We start from the raw sequence: 15,327 nt of genomic DNA, 5'->3' as shown, positions 1-15,327 counted from the left end.
CGATTTTCGATATTTTGAGGAATCTAGCTAAATGTTTTAACCGAATTAGGAGTTATTTGACATTAAAGGCTCCCATCAAAAACTCTCAACATAGACCCATGTTTTATTATAACTCCTATATAACAGTACTTCCCAATTTCTAGCACACCAAAAATTGTCAACAGTTAGATATAGGCACCATAAAAAAGGGCCTCCCGAATGAAGCATTTTATGTGCATTATCTGACATTTTAACGTACTCACTTAAAGTTGGGGACAGGAATGAATATTTTATGGTGGAGGGTATGAAAAGTTCGGCCCGGCCGAACTTAATGCTTTTTTACTTGTTATAGTTTATTTATTGGCGCTTGACTATCTTTGATATGTAGAAAGATATAAAAACACAAAAACACTGATATTTTGATGAACAATAGTAAAAAAAACTCAAAAGTTTAACTTTGACCTTGAGTTTCTCTGTAAAAGACCAAATTTTACCGTTTATAATTCATCTGAAAGCTGATTGTGTTATCTATTTAATAAAAAAAAGAATTATGAAAATATCTCTATCCGCTCAAAAGTTACAGAATTTTGACCAGGAAAAAATGATTCTGAACCACTGTGCGCCGCCAAATTTCAGGTGGAATAGTTTTATACCCTCAACGAATACTAAATTCCAAATTTCAGCAATTTCGGTGGGATATTGAGGCCACATCCTTCAAAATACAGAAAATCAGGAGGTACTGTTCTTCGGAGGGCTATAGGAAGGCATGGACTTACACCGGCAAATTTCAGTTGAAAAGTTCTATACCCTCAACGAATACTAAATACCAAATTTTAGCCATTTCGGTGCGATATTGAGGCCACAACCTTCAAAATAAAGAAAAAGGTGTGGTACTGTTCTGCGGGGGGCTATATGAAGGTGTGGATCTATACCAACAAATTTCAGGCAGAAAGTATTGTAGCATCAACGAAGACTAAATACCAAATTTAAGCCATTTCGGTGGGTTATTGAGGACACACCCTTCAAAATAACGAAAATCGGGAAATACTAACTATGGGGGATGAATGAAGGCGTTCAGTACAGCCATTTCAGTGGGTTATTAAGGACACAACCTTCAAAATACCGAAAATTAGGAGGGACTGTTCTATGGGGGCTATATGACGGCGTGGACCTATTCCGACAAATTTCAGGCAGAAAGTTTTGTATCCCCAAAGAAGACCAAATACCAAATTTCAGCCATTTCGGTGAGGCTAAAAACTTCATCTTACCGAAAATTGAGGTCCATGGGATATTAGATGTTGCCTTTATATTAAAGAAATTACAAATTTGTAGTTGCGAAGTATTTGACTATACGAACTTTATTTTTTCGACACCAAACGCACTGTAGTCGTTTGGTTTGTGGGTTTGTCAGTTAACTAACAACAATTGTTGCGACAGCGGTAGTTGTTGTGTGTGGTTTGTTGATAGTCTCAATGCACAGTGGATCCACTTATATGAAGAAAGTGGCCAAAAATATTTCCCGTTTAAATATCAAGCCAATGCGCCGCTTACAGCTTTGTGCTGCTGCGAAGAGTGTTTTAAGAAACCACGAGCGTAACATTCTCCCCCCTTTCCCCTCGGGAGGGGGTATACGGTAAGAATTGTTTTATGATGTTAATACAAAATGACATGAACAAAGGTCCCGATTATCTTATGATGCAAAAATAGGCTTGGGGAAACAAAACAATCTCCATCCAATTTAGCGGATTAAAAAAAATCAACATTTTTGTCTGAAAATTCGTAAAATTCAGATAACAGAGTTATACACGAATATATCCATAGAAAACTATTCTAGGGCAGCTTTAGTCGGCGGCCCACCATTTATAGTCTGGCACTAGATGGCAGCTGATTTTAATACCGAATAATCTTAAACCCATGAGCTACTATGGAAAATTATTCCCGAGGTGGGCACTGGTGGGCATCATGGCTAAAACCTTAGGTCAAATTTAAGTATATGATCGAATTGGCATTACAAAATACACTAAAAAAATATTCAGCTAATTAGAATTCCACAACACACTAAAACACAATTTTTTAATAAAAATTAAGCTATTATCTTCCCCTTCAAAATCCACTAAAATATTTTACTATACGTATTAGTTTCGCGATATTTTGAATATATTTACTTGCACTTCAAATATAGGTTGTACTCACAACAAAAAATATTAGTCAAATGTTCTGACTTTTGAAGCCATTCTTAAGAAGATCGCGTTCGAATGTAACACAAACTAATATATTTTAAAAAAGGTCCATGTCATAGCTGTCGGAGTTGCCAGATATTGTACCAAAATTTTGACATTCATTTTTTTATTTTTGGCCAATGGGTGGATCCACTGTGCAATGTGATGGTGAGACGATGAGACCGATGAGAATGTAGGGAATAACAGGAAAATGATTTTGCATCACATGAAAATCTTACATACTTTTTATTTGGATAGAAGTAACTCCAAGTGTATCTTATGTGAGGTACCTGTACAGTATGGAAAAGCTACATCACGAACGAAAATATGTAAAAATTCTTGAAATATTTTTTTCTGTGTACGGTTCGTTTGAGTCACTTCGTTTTATTGTTTTATATCGGTAAAAGTAGTGAACATTTTAACGGGCATAACTTCTTTTTGTACCCTTAGCCTTTAGGCTAGAAAGGGTGTGTACACTTTGATACGACCAATAATGTGCCTCATCGAAATAAAAATTTTAGACCCCAAGTATGTTTGGACGAAATTCGTTTCAGACAGTTTGGAGTCGATTTAACCATGTCCGTCCGACTGTCTGTCTTGCTGGCTGGTGCGCACAATAACTCTCGAACGGATCGACCGATTCAAACCAAATTTTGGGTATCGTAATTTTTTGTCCAAACTTAGTTTAAGTTCAGAGATGGGCCATATCGGTCCACTCCTTCGGGTACCTCCCCCACAAAAGTTCAAATAGTTTCTGTAAAATGGTGTGAACCATAACTCTCGAAGGGAGCAGTCGATTTTGGTCCAAACTTTGCACATCGTATTATTTCTTCCAGATATAGATCAGGTTCAAATAAAGTGAAATTTGGATAAAGTGAACTTTAAGTCTATCAGACCATCCCGCTATAATCGTCTCTATTATATGTCTGCTCGCTATATGTCTGTTGGTTGAAATTCGAAGTAAAACCAACTAGCGAATGAGAGTGACTCATCACGCCAAACCCAGTGACCCGAGAGCTGACACTGGATATTAATAGCTTGGTCGGTGAGCACAAGCGGAAAATGTGTCTAGATTATCTGTAGTGTTGCAACATTGCAGCCGGAATTAGTGAATTGTGGGCAATGGTTAAGTTACCCTCGAACTCTGGAAGAATGAAGATAGTCACGTTTGGCAAAGTTACGACGACTGATCCGAAGAGATGCGCAAGTTATTTTAATCGGCAATTTGTCGACCACCCGTGATTGACAGGGTGAGGAGAAGAGTAATACGTCGTATTAGATATTATCCTGCCGAGGAGCAAACATCACAATTTACAATGGATAATATTGCAAATGCCATTAGGAACGCTTAATCATCCAAAGCGTTCAGTCTTGATGATATCTGGATGGTAATGCTTATCCTATCCCAATATATTTGTTTGTGTTTTTTTTTTTTTATTTGAAATTTGAATGCTATAGCATTCACGATCGAGAAGAAGAAGAAGAGTTCTACCCTACGTAATATACCAGATATTAATTCTCTTTTGAAGAGCCATAACCATCTGGTGCTAGGGAACTTTAATGCTCATCATGAGATTTGACATTCCGTCCTAGGTAATGTCAGAGGAGTACAGCAATGGCCGAGCAAACTTATAGCTTCAATTTTTGCACGGTGAACGAAGACGCTCCTATATAGATAGCTTAGTGCAGTTCTTCCATCTGAGGAGTATGAAAGTAACCGCCGCTAAATCCACTTCCACACTGTCCCCCACCTGTAGGGTTGAAGGAATCTAATACCCGTAAAGTGAAACAGGGACTTGATGTCTACGGAACTGTTGTACGCTGATGATTCTACGTCCTTGGCGTCGTGTTACAAACAGAATGACAAATTTAATTATACGAAACGGACGAAAACAGTTGCATTGCTACAACAACAACAAAAGAACGAGATTGCTGTTGCCATTTGTTCCATACATAATTTTACCATATTAATATTATGATAATGGGAGCCACCGTGGCGCAGTGTTACGCACGCCTTGTTTCAGAAGATCTGCCGTTCAATTCCTGATCAGAACATTAAAATTTTCGTCGGTAGAAAATTCCCTTAGTGCAATTACATTTTCTGAGTATTTTAGCCATGAAAAACTTCTCTACAAGTGGTGTCGTTAGACACATCGTTCGGACTCTGCGATAAGCAGTAGGACAGCAGTATGAATCGGCGGGCACTTATTGATAGGAAAGAAGTCTCCCTGTGTGTATGTATGTGTAATATTATCATAATAACAAGTAATGACAATAATTTCCTAAATAATTTGTGTTCTATTTAAAATCAACATTGTCCCTTAAAATTAAACCATCCTTTAGCGTTGGAATATACAGAATAACAATGTCCTTATTCGAAAATTCACACAAGGATTATTAAAAAAGTAATAAATATGTTGCACTCCAATTCCTTGCAATACTCCAATACTCCTGCCACATAAACTTTTCTTTACATCTTTACAAACACCTCTAGACACACGCAAGCATAGAAGCACATAGAAGCAAAGATTTCGCAAAACAATAAAAATGCATTGTTTGTTCTACTTCGTCTTCTTCTTCAACTTCTTGTTTTGGCATGCGAAAAACAAGACTTTGTTATTATTACTAAATCACATTTGTTTGTTAGTTTTCTTACGAGTTTCTTTCTTTGTTTTTCCACTTTCATTGTAGTTTGGATGAAAATGACGATAAAATGGCGTCAGAAGTATAAAAATCGGAAAAACATGCAACTGCCACTACCATTGCCACCAGCACCGCCACCACCGCCGCCACCAACATTACCACAACAACTACCAAAAATACAACAACGCCAACTCCAACATCACAATCACGACCAACACCAACACCATCAACCGGATACGGTACGGGGGAAATTGACACTGACATCAACAACGTCATCGCCACCATCATCATCAGTTCACGACGACAACAATTTCATACCAAGAACAACAGCAGCAACAACAATCAAAGCTTTAAGCCACAATATTCAACCAGGCCAGAACTCTAACAATAGCTGCAATTTTAGATGCTCTTCTGCAGCATACAATAAAACCATGATGTTGTTGATGTCTGAAATGAATAGTCAACCGGGTAATACCAACGACAAACAACACGTACGGAACATTGACAAATATACGACTGAAACGAAGAATTCAAACCCAAACACATGTGCTGTGCAAAGTTCAATGCCACAGGATGAACGACGTCATCATTGTTGGAATAGCAGTGAACAGCTGCAAAACAATTTGCAACAAAACTTCACAGCAAGACAATGTAGAGAAGCTAAAACGCTTAATGGCGGAGTATGGGAAGTACCCATAAAATGGCGCCACTTAACAAACACACAACAACAACAGTTGCCACCAGAATGCAATAGTTGTCACGATAAAGGCCACCACCACCAACATCACGCAACCAAACAAAACGGCCAACCCAGTCAGCACACCAATGGACCAACAAATAAACGACATACATTAACGCCAACAACAATTACAACGATTAGAGACACGATATTAACCCACTTATATACTGCCATCAATCTAACAAAATTTGCCAGAGCAACATTGGCAACGCCTCAAAGGACACTCCACAAAAGTCATCAACAACTGCCAGCAATTGTTCTAATTTTAATATGTTTATTTACATCATCATCTGCTGTTGCTGCAGCAACAACAACAACAACTTCCGCTAATACAACATCATCAGTAACGACAACCATTCCACAAATGTTTCTTAGTTCAAATATCAACAGCAGCAATACCACCTCATTATCATCATCACCATCATCGGTCAACACAGCAGAAGAACCTGTAATGGCTGCTGTATTATCATCCGGCTCGTCATCATCTTCATTAGCTTCTTCAATGGGCCATGATTCTCAACAGCCGGTCAAATCATTGCCAATGCTTGCCTCAACAATTCCTCAGTGTACCCTGTCAGAGTATAGCTGTTCGAATGGTCGTTGTGTTCCTTTGAGTAAATACTGCAATAACATCAATGATTGCGGCGATGGCAGTGATGAGCCGAGATTTTGTTCACGTAAGTAATGGTGTTTTAATGTCAATGTTAGAAAATGATGCACTATGGCCCCAAATCTAATTATACCCTACACCACTATGTGGGGAGGGTATTATAAGTTGGTTTTGGCCAAAAAGTTTGTAACGCATCGAAATAATGGTCGTAGACCCATACTTATATATATCAAAATGAATGTCTCGACGAGCTGAGTCGATCTGGCTATGTGTGTCCGTCCGTCCGTCCGTCTGTCCGTCTGTCCGTCTGTCCGTCTGTCCATCTAAACCTTGTAATCACGCTACAGGCCGCAATTTTGATCGGATCGTCACGAAATTTTGGATGTTGATGGGGGTCCCGGAGGGGAAGAAGCCTATTGATTTTGGTGATGGTCGGCTAATATTTAGGGGTCGGAAAGGGCAAAAAACTTAGGTGGATAAAAAGACAACGTTTTTTTCCAAAGCCAATATCTCGGCTTCTATATGGGGTATACCAAAAGCAAAACCTGACAATGGAAGCAGAAAATATCACCTTTCCAATGATGTAAAGTAGGCGCTCGTAGGTGATCAAACAACGAAGATATCGCAGTAGTAGCAAATAAAACTCCAATTTTCATTTTTGCGATTTTAGTTACATCGACAAATATCACAGCTTTGGTTGAAAATTTTCCAAAAGCAAAGCCTGGCTATGAAAGTAGAAGATCCCGTCCTTACAATGATGCAAACTAGGTCGGCGTAGGTAACCAAATAACAGAGATACCGCAATAGTCGGTAATACATCCCATTTTTCTTTTTTTTTTGGAAATCACGCTACAGGTCGCAATATTGATCGGATCGTCACGAAAATTTCAGGGTTAATGGGGGTCTCACAGATGAAGAAGCATATTGATTTTGGTGATGGTCGGATAATATTTAGGGGTCGGAATGGGCAAACACTTATTTGGAGAAAAGTCAACATTTTATTTTAAAGCCAATATCTCTGTTTCTTTAATAGGTATATCAAAAGCAGAACCTGGGAAGGGAAGTAGAAAATATCACCTTTACAACGGTGTAAAGCAGGTTGTCGTAGGTGGTCAAATAGCAAAGATATGGCAATAGCCGATAATGCATCCCATTTTCCGATTTTTTTGTAATCACGCTACAGGTCGCAATTTTGATCGGATGGTCACGAAATTTGGGGGGTTAATGGGGGTCCTACAGAGGAAGAAACCCACTGATTTTAATGATGGTCGGATAATATTCATGGGTCGGAATGGGCAAAAACTTATTTGGAGAAAAGGTCTACGTTTTATTTCAAAGCCAATATCTCTGTTTCTTTAAGAGCTATATCAAAAGCAAAACCTGGCAAGGAAAGTAGAAAATATCACCTTTACAACGATGTAAAGTAGGTTGTCGTAGCTGCTCAAACAACAGAGATATCGCCGGGTAATATTTAGGGGTCGTAATGGGGAAGAACTCATTTGGAGACAAACTCAAAGTTTTATTCTTTGTGAATATATTGGCTTCTAGTAGGGGTATTCCAACGACAAAGCCTGTCAATGGAAGAAGAAAATATTACCTTTACATTGGTGTACAGCAGGTTGGCGAAGGTGGTCAAACAAGGGAGATACCACAATAGTCGGTAATGCATCCAATTCTTCCATTTTTTTGCAATCAAGCTACAGGTCGTAATTTTGACCGGATGGTCACGAAATTTTGGTTCCTTATGGGGGTCCCAGAGACAAAGAGGCACCAAAAATGGTAGTCGGTTTATATTCCCTAAAAGAAATGTTTACCAGTGAAAAGCTTATGCACAGGGGTAGTGGTGTAGGGTATCACATGGTCGGCCCCGTCCCGACTATAGCCTTTGCTCACTTGTTTTTTATTTATTTATTTTGAAATACGCAGAGTATTATTTGGTAACCTACAATCTGGGAGGGGAAGAAAGTTCAAGTGGTGACGATAGCATTCGGTTAGTAGGCATCCAACCATTTTAAGGGCACGTTAAAACCATTTTAAGACGCTTTAAAATACCCAATTCCATTTTCGGCTATATGATCTTATGTAAAGCAGAACTGAAGGCCCATATACAATTGATTTTTCTATGGGTAGCCGCATGGAGGAAAAAACCTCTCTTATATATGTATTAGGGTTATGATTTTTTAACAACCTCGTATCACTGTATGATATTTTGATGAGTTTTTACCTAAGATTACACAAAAATTTAATTATAAAGTGATTCGATATAAAAAGTTTCCGAACAAAAAGCTTTTAAAGTTTTTATTTTTCAGAACTTTTGGCAATTTTTTGAAGTCACTGCAAGCAGATATTTAACTGAAATCAACACGACATAACCATAATGACAACCGTTTGTTTTTCAGTGATTTTATCGTCATATCATTATACCCTATACCACAATGTGGAAAAAGGTATAATAAGTTTGTTTTCCCAAAAATTCATGTAACGCCGCGAAATATTCGTCGTAGACCCCTCATGTGGTATACCAAACTTCATATCTCGACGAGATAAAGCGATTTAGCTATGTGTGTCCGTCCGTCCGTCCGTCTGTCCGTCCATTAAAAATTGTAATCAAGCTACAGGCCGCAATTATGGACCGATTGTCACGAAATTTAGTATGAAGGTCGGGGTTGTACCAGAATAGAACTGATTAGTTTTTGGCGATGATCGTGAAATGTTAAAGGGATGAAATGGACCAAAAACAAAATTTTTGGTCGATTTTGTAGCCGCTCTGTAGGTCGCAATAATAGTTCGATCGGCGCGAAATTTTAAACAAAGGTTAAGTTTATGATGGAGAAGGCGTGTGCAAACCAACATGAATATCAGATAATATTTAGCGGGTTAAATGGACCAAAACTTTTGTGTGAAAATTGGTAAAATTTGTAATGTACAGGTTATATCTTTGTCCATGGAGGAAAGATATTGCAAATCTATAGTGGTATAGGGTATCACATGGTCGGCCTGTCCGACTATAGCCTGCTCTTACTTGTTGTGTATATAACTTTATATTACATATGACTTTATTTCATATATCATAAAAATTAAAAGTGGTTTGTGCGGAAGCTTTTTCAATATTTATATGGACAAACAGTTATTTTAATGATTAAAAGTCATTCATTCCTGCAAAAGGAAATACTTTTTCGAGAAACTAAATTTTTCTTTTCATAATATTTAAAAAATTGTTTCAAATTGGTTTGTGCGGACCCTTTTTAATAATAAAATGGAATGAGTGTTATTTTAGGCATTAATAGGCCAATGTTCATTCATTATCACTACAGGAAATCATAACCCTATTATGTATGTCCCAAGCATATTTTGCAGCAAACGTAGATATGTTTGCAACAGTCTCTAATATAAAATATATTTGGGTCCTACAAACAAATATATGTTTAGATCGTACAAACAAATATATATTTGGGTCTAAACAAATATATGTTTGGGTGCAAACAAATATATGTTTGGATGCAAACAAATATTTGTTTTGGTGCAAAGAAATAATTTTTTTCAGGAACCAAGAAAATAGGATAAAAATCGCAACTGTTATGCTATTATGCCCATTAAGAACCATTTCTACAGAGATCGTATGTTGTAGAAAGATGTTTATTGAGATATAAGGTAAATTTTTGTAGTTGATTGTTTCCTTCAATTTTGATCGATTTGATATCTGTAGTGGAATTCTGTAACTCATTTTTCGAGTTACCGACAAAAATCGGTAACACTAAAATGCTTACAATTTCGGTAATAATCGAAATTTTTCGATAAGTCAACAACCAAAATAAAGTTGTCGCTAAGTACTACCGATAGCAACTTTGTTGTCAACTTATATTGATACTTTTCTTTCATAATTGTACCGATTTTTGCCGGTAACTCAAAAAATGGGACCAAAATCCGAGAAAAAATTATAACGGAAATTTCACCTTGATGATTTTCACCTTTAAGACGAGCTTGAATTAATTTAATTTGCTCGCAATTATTATTTTCTAAGACGAGAGCTACAACTTTGCTTCCACGAGTGAATGCATATTCTTAGCGGTTTAGAAGATATGTGCCAGACAAAATGATCCCTTTTGACATCAAGGTTTCAGGTCTTTGGGGGCCATAACCGCGAAAGTTGAAGCGATAGAGAAAAACGCCGGGGCACTTGTCTTCTTCATCAGAATGTGGTTAATAAACCATGACTCAAAAAATTACACACAGTGATATAGAAACATCGTTCAACGTTTGTTTGTCAAATAAAACACATTCTCCCCATTCTCCGGATATAAAAAACAAATAAACGATATTTAATATGGAAATGGCGAATACTGAAAATTTTGTTGTATTAATACCAATTTTAATCAATATTTATTTTTATTTAAATACTGTTCGTACAACTTTAATTCAATTTTCACAAAAAAAAAAATATCAGCCACCTCTCACCCTTACACATCAACAATGAGCCACAATTTTGAGGCATTTTAATAAGGCCTTAATTAAAATGTCTCAAAATCCTCCACAAGGTAAAACATTCTTGTTAAAAATAACCCCCGTACCAGTTTCAGTACCATTTAGTACTACTCGTAGCCTTATAGTAGGTATTTCCAATACCATTTCAGCCTCATAAGAAACTCCTTATATTATCGTTCATGCAGCACCAAAATGGTACCAAATTTAGTACTATTCGTAAACCTGGGTATAACCTTAAAACATTTACCTTCTTTTTTCAACCATATATACCAACCGCATTTTCATTTAGTACCCTTCGTACCCATAATTACGATTTTCCAAAACTACCTCAATCCTTCACTTTAACAGCAATCTTAATTCCAAATTTCAGGATTCCAGCTCTATCTGTTCAACTAAATCCAAGTTGTACCAAATCTAGTACAATTTAGAACAAGTTTTCAAAACTTCCTCAATTTTACAAGCCAACAGTAATCATAATTTCAATTTCAGGACTCCAGCGCCTGGCTATAAAATCTACAAAATCGAATACAATTTTTGTTTTTGCTTCATTTCACCCACTAAATATTTTGCTATCATCACCAATAACTATAGGGGTCTATTTTGTTCCGAAGCCGACCTCCAGGCAAAATTTCGCCAGGATTGGTCCATAACTGCAGCCTGGTGTTTGATTAAAATTTTTAATGGACAGACGGACGGACATATCTAGTCGAGATATGAATTTTGGTTTTCCACCATGGGGGGTCGACGTGTTGCATGAATGTCCGGCAAAACAAACTCATAATACCCAATACTGTATGTCTCGGCATGCAAAGTATGGACCAATTCGGTAACTCTCTTCGAAATTATCGTGTGCACTATTTTAGCCAACAGTTTTGAACTTTTGTGGAGGAGGTACCCGAAAAAGTGAAGTGAGGAGTGAAGAGAGATTTTTATTTTATTTTTATTTTATTGAACATATTGTTACGGAATTAGATTTAGCTAATCTCCGTGTAGACATTGTTTTATTCCCCAGTACGATTTGTACCAAATAAAACAGGGTTCGTTTAAGATTACGTTTCTACAATGCTTTATTTACTTTATTACACTTATTCGGAACCGACTTTAATTACTGAGCACACAGCTTGTCTCTATTTAGCACGCAGCACTTCTTTTACCGATCTGTTCAGTTCAACGCTTAAAACACAACTAACTCGCCATTCCCAGTTCCCCTGTATTTATACCCCAAAGTCTCCCTGTTCGAGAAATATCTAGAACATATGGCAACACCTCGAATCTGTACAACGAACACACAGACGCACATTCGCACTAAGCGAACAACCAGACTCACATACATGGGGAAAGATCAATACAGTGGACAAACACAGTAATGACGTAATTACAACAACAAACAAATGCAAGAAATAAAGAAGTAACAAACTAAACGATAATTACATGGTTATGGCAAACCAAAACAAAAGCACAACAATGAAAGGTAAAGAACTAGAATGATGAAGAGATTTCTACATGGTAGTTGTTGTTGTTGCTTAAATAAAGTAACTGCGTAATAAAACTTAACGTTACAATTCAAATTTTTAAATTAACGGAAATTAAACTAAATTAACTTAAACCTATCAGTTACATTCGTAACAATATAAATTAGGCCGTTTTGATCGACTACCAACTATTTTCTAACTATATAAAAATATATACCAATATTGAAAATCTTTTGCAGGAAGGTTTTCTACTACTAAAGAACCCAAAAAAAAATTACATCCAAATTGATTGAAACAAATAAACAAGTATCAGTCGGCTTTGCCGACAGAGATATACCCTCAGCCTATATAAATTGAAACACTTTTTTCCCAAAAAAAATTATGGGCGTATGAAGCGACAAAAATTTAGATTTGGGACCAAAGGTGAATTTGTATGGGACCAACGGCGAATTTTCACAAAATCACTCTAATGACCACATTTATTGTCCAATCGATGAAAACAGTTTACCAGTTCTTTGTAGTGGCTAAACAAGTAATCCTACAAAAAATTTCGAAAATCGGGTCATATTTTAATATTGGCTATATAAAGGGCCCATGGAAACTTTGAGGTCCCAGTGGCACGTGTTAACATATTCCGATTGAGCTCAAATTTTGGCAATCTTAATTTTTGACAAAACTAAACATTTTAGGAGGGTGCCGCATAAAAAATTCCGACGTCGATTTTTTTCTTTTGAGTTAAAACCAGGCTAGTGCCCACTAGTCATTTCAGTTTGGACCAGTATGCCAGGAAGCATGGACTTGTCTACGGAAAACATAATATCGCTGTAAACAGGACCACAACGAACAGCATCGGTATACTTTTCCAAAGGATCTTCGACCAGACCCTAAACTGCACTTATACACAAATGTTGAACTTTTGTGGAGGAGGTACCTAGGAGAGGACCGATATGGGCCATTGTAGAAGCTAAATTGGTTGTACCGTTCAAGAGATTTCGTGCATACCATTTAGTGGAATTTTTTCAATTTTGGAGAAGTTGGGAACCGGTATTGCCCATCTTCGAACTGAAACTAAGTTTGGCCAAATTTTGGACCACATCGGTTAATCACTTGCAGAGTTTTCGTTCTCTCCAGCCACTACATATGGTGACATATGGGGTTTCAACACCTTTCACATGAACACAAAACATGAAGAAAAAAGTCTTTAATTGTATATGTGTGTGTATTGAAGAAGAATTCTAGGAAGGCCAGAGACACTAGGCTGACTTGATAGTAAAAAGGCATCAAACATACTTTACAACTGCAAATTTGCAATAAGTTTAGTATATATGCAAGTTTTCAAACTCAGCTCAACTCAAGAGTTATCCTGCGCACAATTTTTCCGAACATTTTTGAACTTTTGTGGGGGAGGTACCTGAAGGATTGGACCGATTTGGCTTATCTTCGAACTTAAACTAAGTTTGCACAAAATATTACGAAGGCCACATTTTGGACCAAATCGGCAGATCCGTTCGAGAGTAATCTTGCGCTCCAAGCACTACAAATGGTGTCATAGGGTTTTTTGCATCTTTCATGCTATTTTGTCAGGAATGGTTTTAGACCCCGTATGTTTGGACGAAATGTGTTTCAGACAATTTGAAGATGATTGAGCCATGTCCGTCCGTCTGTATGTCTATCTATCTGGCTGTCTGGTGCGCACGATAACTCTCGCACGGATCAACCGATTCGGTTCAAAATTTGGTTTTCGTAATATTTTGTCCAAACTTAGTTTAAGTTCGAAGATGGGTTATACCGGTCCACTCCTTCCGGTACCTCCCACACGAAAGTTCGGAAATGTTCGGAAAATTTGTGCTCATGATAACTCTTGAAGGAAGTAACGAATTTAGTCCATACTTTGCACATCGTGAAATTTCTACCACACTTAGATGAGGTTCCAATATGGACTTAATCGGTTTACTCCGGTTTACCTCCCACACAAATTTTCGGAAAAGTTCAGTTTAGGACCTGCTCTTGAATCGCTTTGATTTTTGTTGTAGCAACTTGTATTTACTGCCCTCTATACGACGGTAGAAGTTTCATCAGGGGCAACTCCATACTTCCTGAGAAAATAGGCAGAATGGTACAAAAAACCCTGTAACAACGTGTGTAGTGGTTGGAGCGCAAGATAACTCTCGAACGGATCTGCCGATTCGGTCCAAAATATGGCCTTCGTAATATTTTGAGCAAACTTAGTTTAAGTTGTGGCTGGAGAGCTCGAACCGAATACGGCGTTTGCCAACACTTTGGATATTGTAATATTCCTTCGAATATTAGATGAAATTCGTAGGTGGTGCTTATAGGTCGACTTCTTTCGGTACCTCCCCTACAAAAGTTCGAAAATATTCGCTAAAATGGTACGTGCGATTTCTCATAGACGTAGCAACCGATTTGGTCCAAATATTGGATCTCTAAATATTGTCGAAACTTAGTTTATGAAAGTTGGGCCCTATCTGTCCAATCCTTGTGGTACCACCCACACAAATGTTCAACATTTTTGTATGGTTAGGGTCTGTTCGAGGATCCTTGGGACTTCTTTACCGAAGGTTTTCCTAGTGGTCCTTCACAGCAATATTATGTTTTTCGTAGGCTTGTGTGATAAAAAAGCCCTATCTATCGATATTCCCTTACATTTTTTAGCTTTAGTCCTATCCATACTTTGGTCGGTTCATACGCCCAAAATTTTGAAAACCCCCTAAATACATAAGTTTTTTTTTTTTGGTAAAAAAGTATTTCAAACCACACAGTCTGAGGGTATATTTCTGTCGGCAAAGCCGACTGATACTTTTTTACTTGTTTTGTATAGAAAATAGCCTAAAATGCACAAAATAGCAAAAAAAATCCTCAAAAATATCCCGAAAATCGGGTGTACCTAAATTTACATCTATAACCACAATTCTATGCGGGAATGTTGTATTCCGATATCGGAGAGTAACTGCCAAATTTCAGTTCTGTTCTCTATCAAAATCTGTGAATGTTGCAAGTGAATGTTTCAACGTGTATCATAAGAGTTAGATAATGTGGCTTTACCCCCGAAAAATACCGAAAACAAGAAGATTATCAATCCTGAAGGTTATAAATCAAATTCTTGATATGTACTGACAAAGTTCTGCGGCCAGTAAAAGCAAATTTCTGGGCGAAAGCCTTTTA

The 15,327-nt window shown here is 37.3% G+C and overlaps 1 protein-coding gene across 2 annotated transcripts in view; it reads left to right on the top strand.

The window, feature by feature from the left end:
* LOC141403615 (uncharacterized) overlaps positions 1 to 15,327 on the top strand; it is a 622,248-nt gene that overhangs the window by 400,577 nt on the left and 206,344 nt on the right. For both annotated transcript variants that reach the window (XM_073986301.1, XM_073986300.1), the window contains exon 4: positions 4,890 to 6,257. In XM_073986301.1, the coding sequence (XP_073842402.1) occupies positions 4,895 to 6,257 (1,363 nt within the window). In that variant the 5' untranslated portion in view covers positions 4,890 to 4,894. The remainder of the gene's footprint in view (positions 1 to 4,889; positions 6,258 to 15,327) is intronic.

The sequence above is a fragment of the Musca autumnalis genome, unplaced genomic scaffold (assembly GCF_047663935.1).
Source record: "Musca autumnalis isolate F117 unplaced genomic scaffold, ASM4766393v1 scaffold_4, whole genome shotgun sequence".
In the NCBI taxonomy this organism is placed as follows: Eukaryota; Metazoa; Arthropoda; class Insecta; order Diptera; family Muscidae; genus Musca; species Musca autumnalis.
This window is presented reverse-complemented; position numbering and strand designations above follow the sequence as displayed.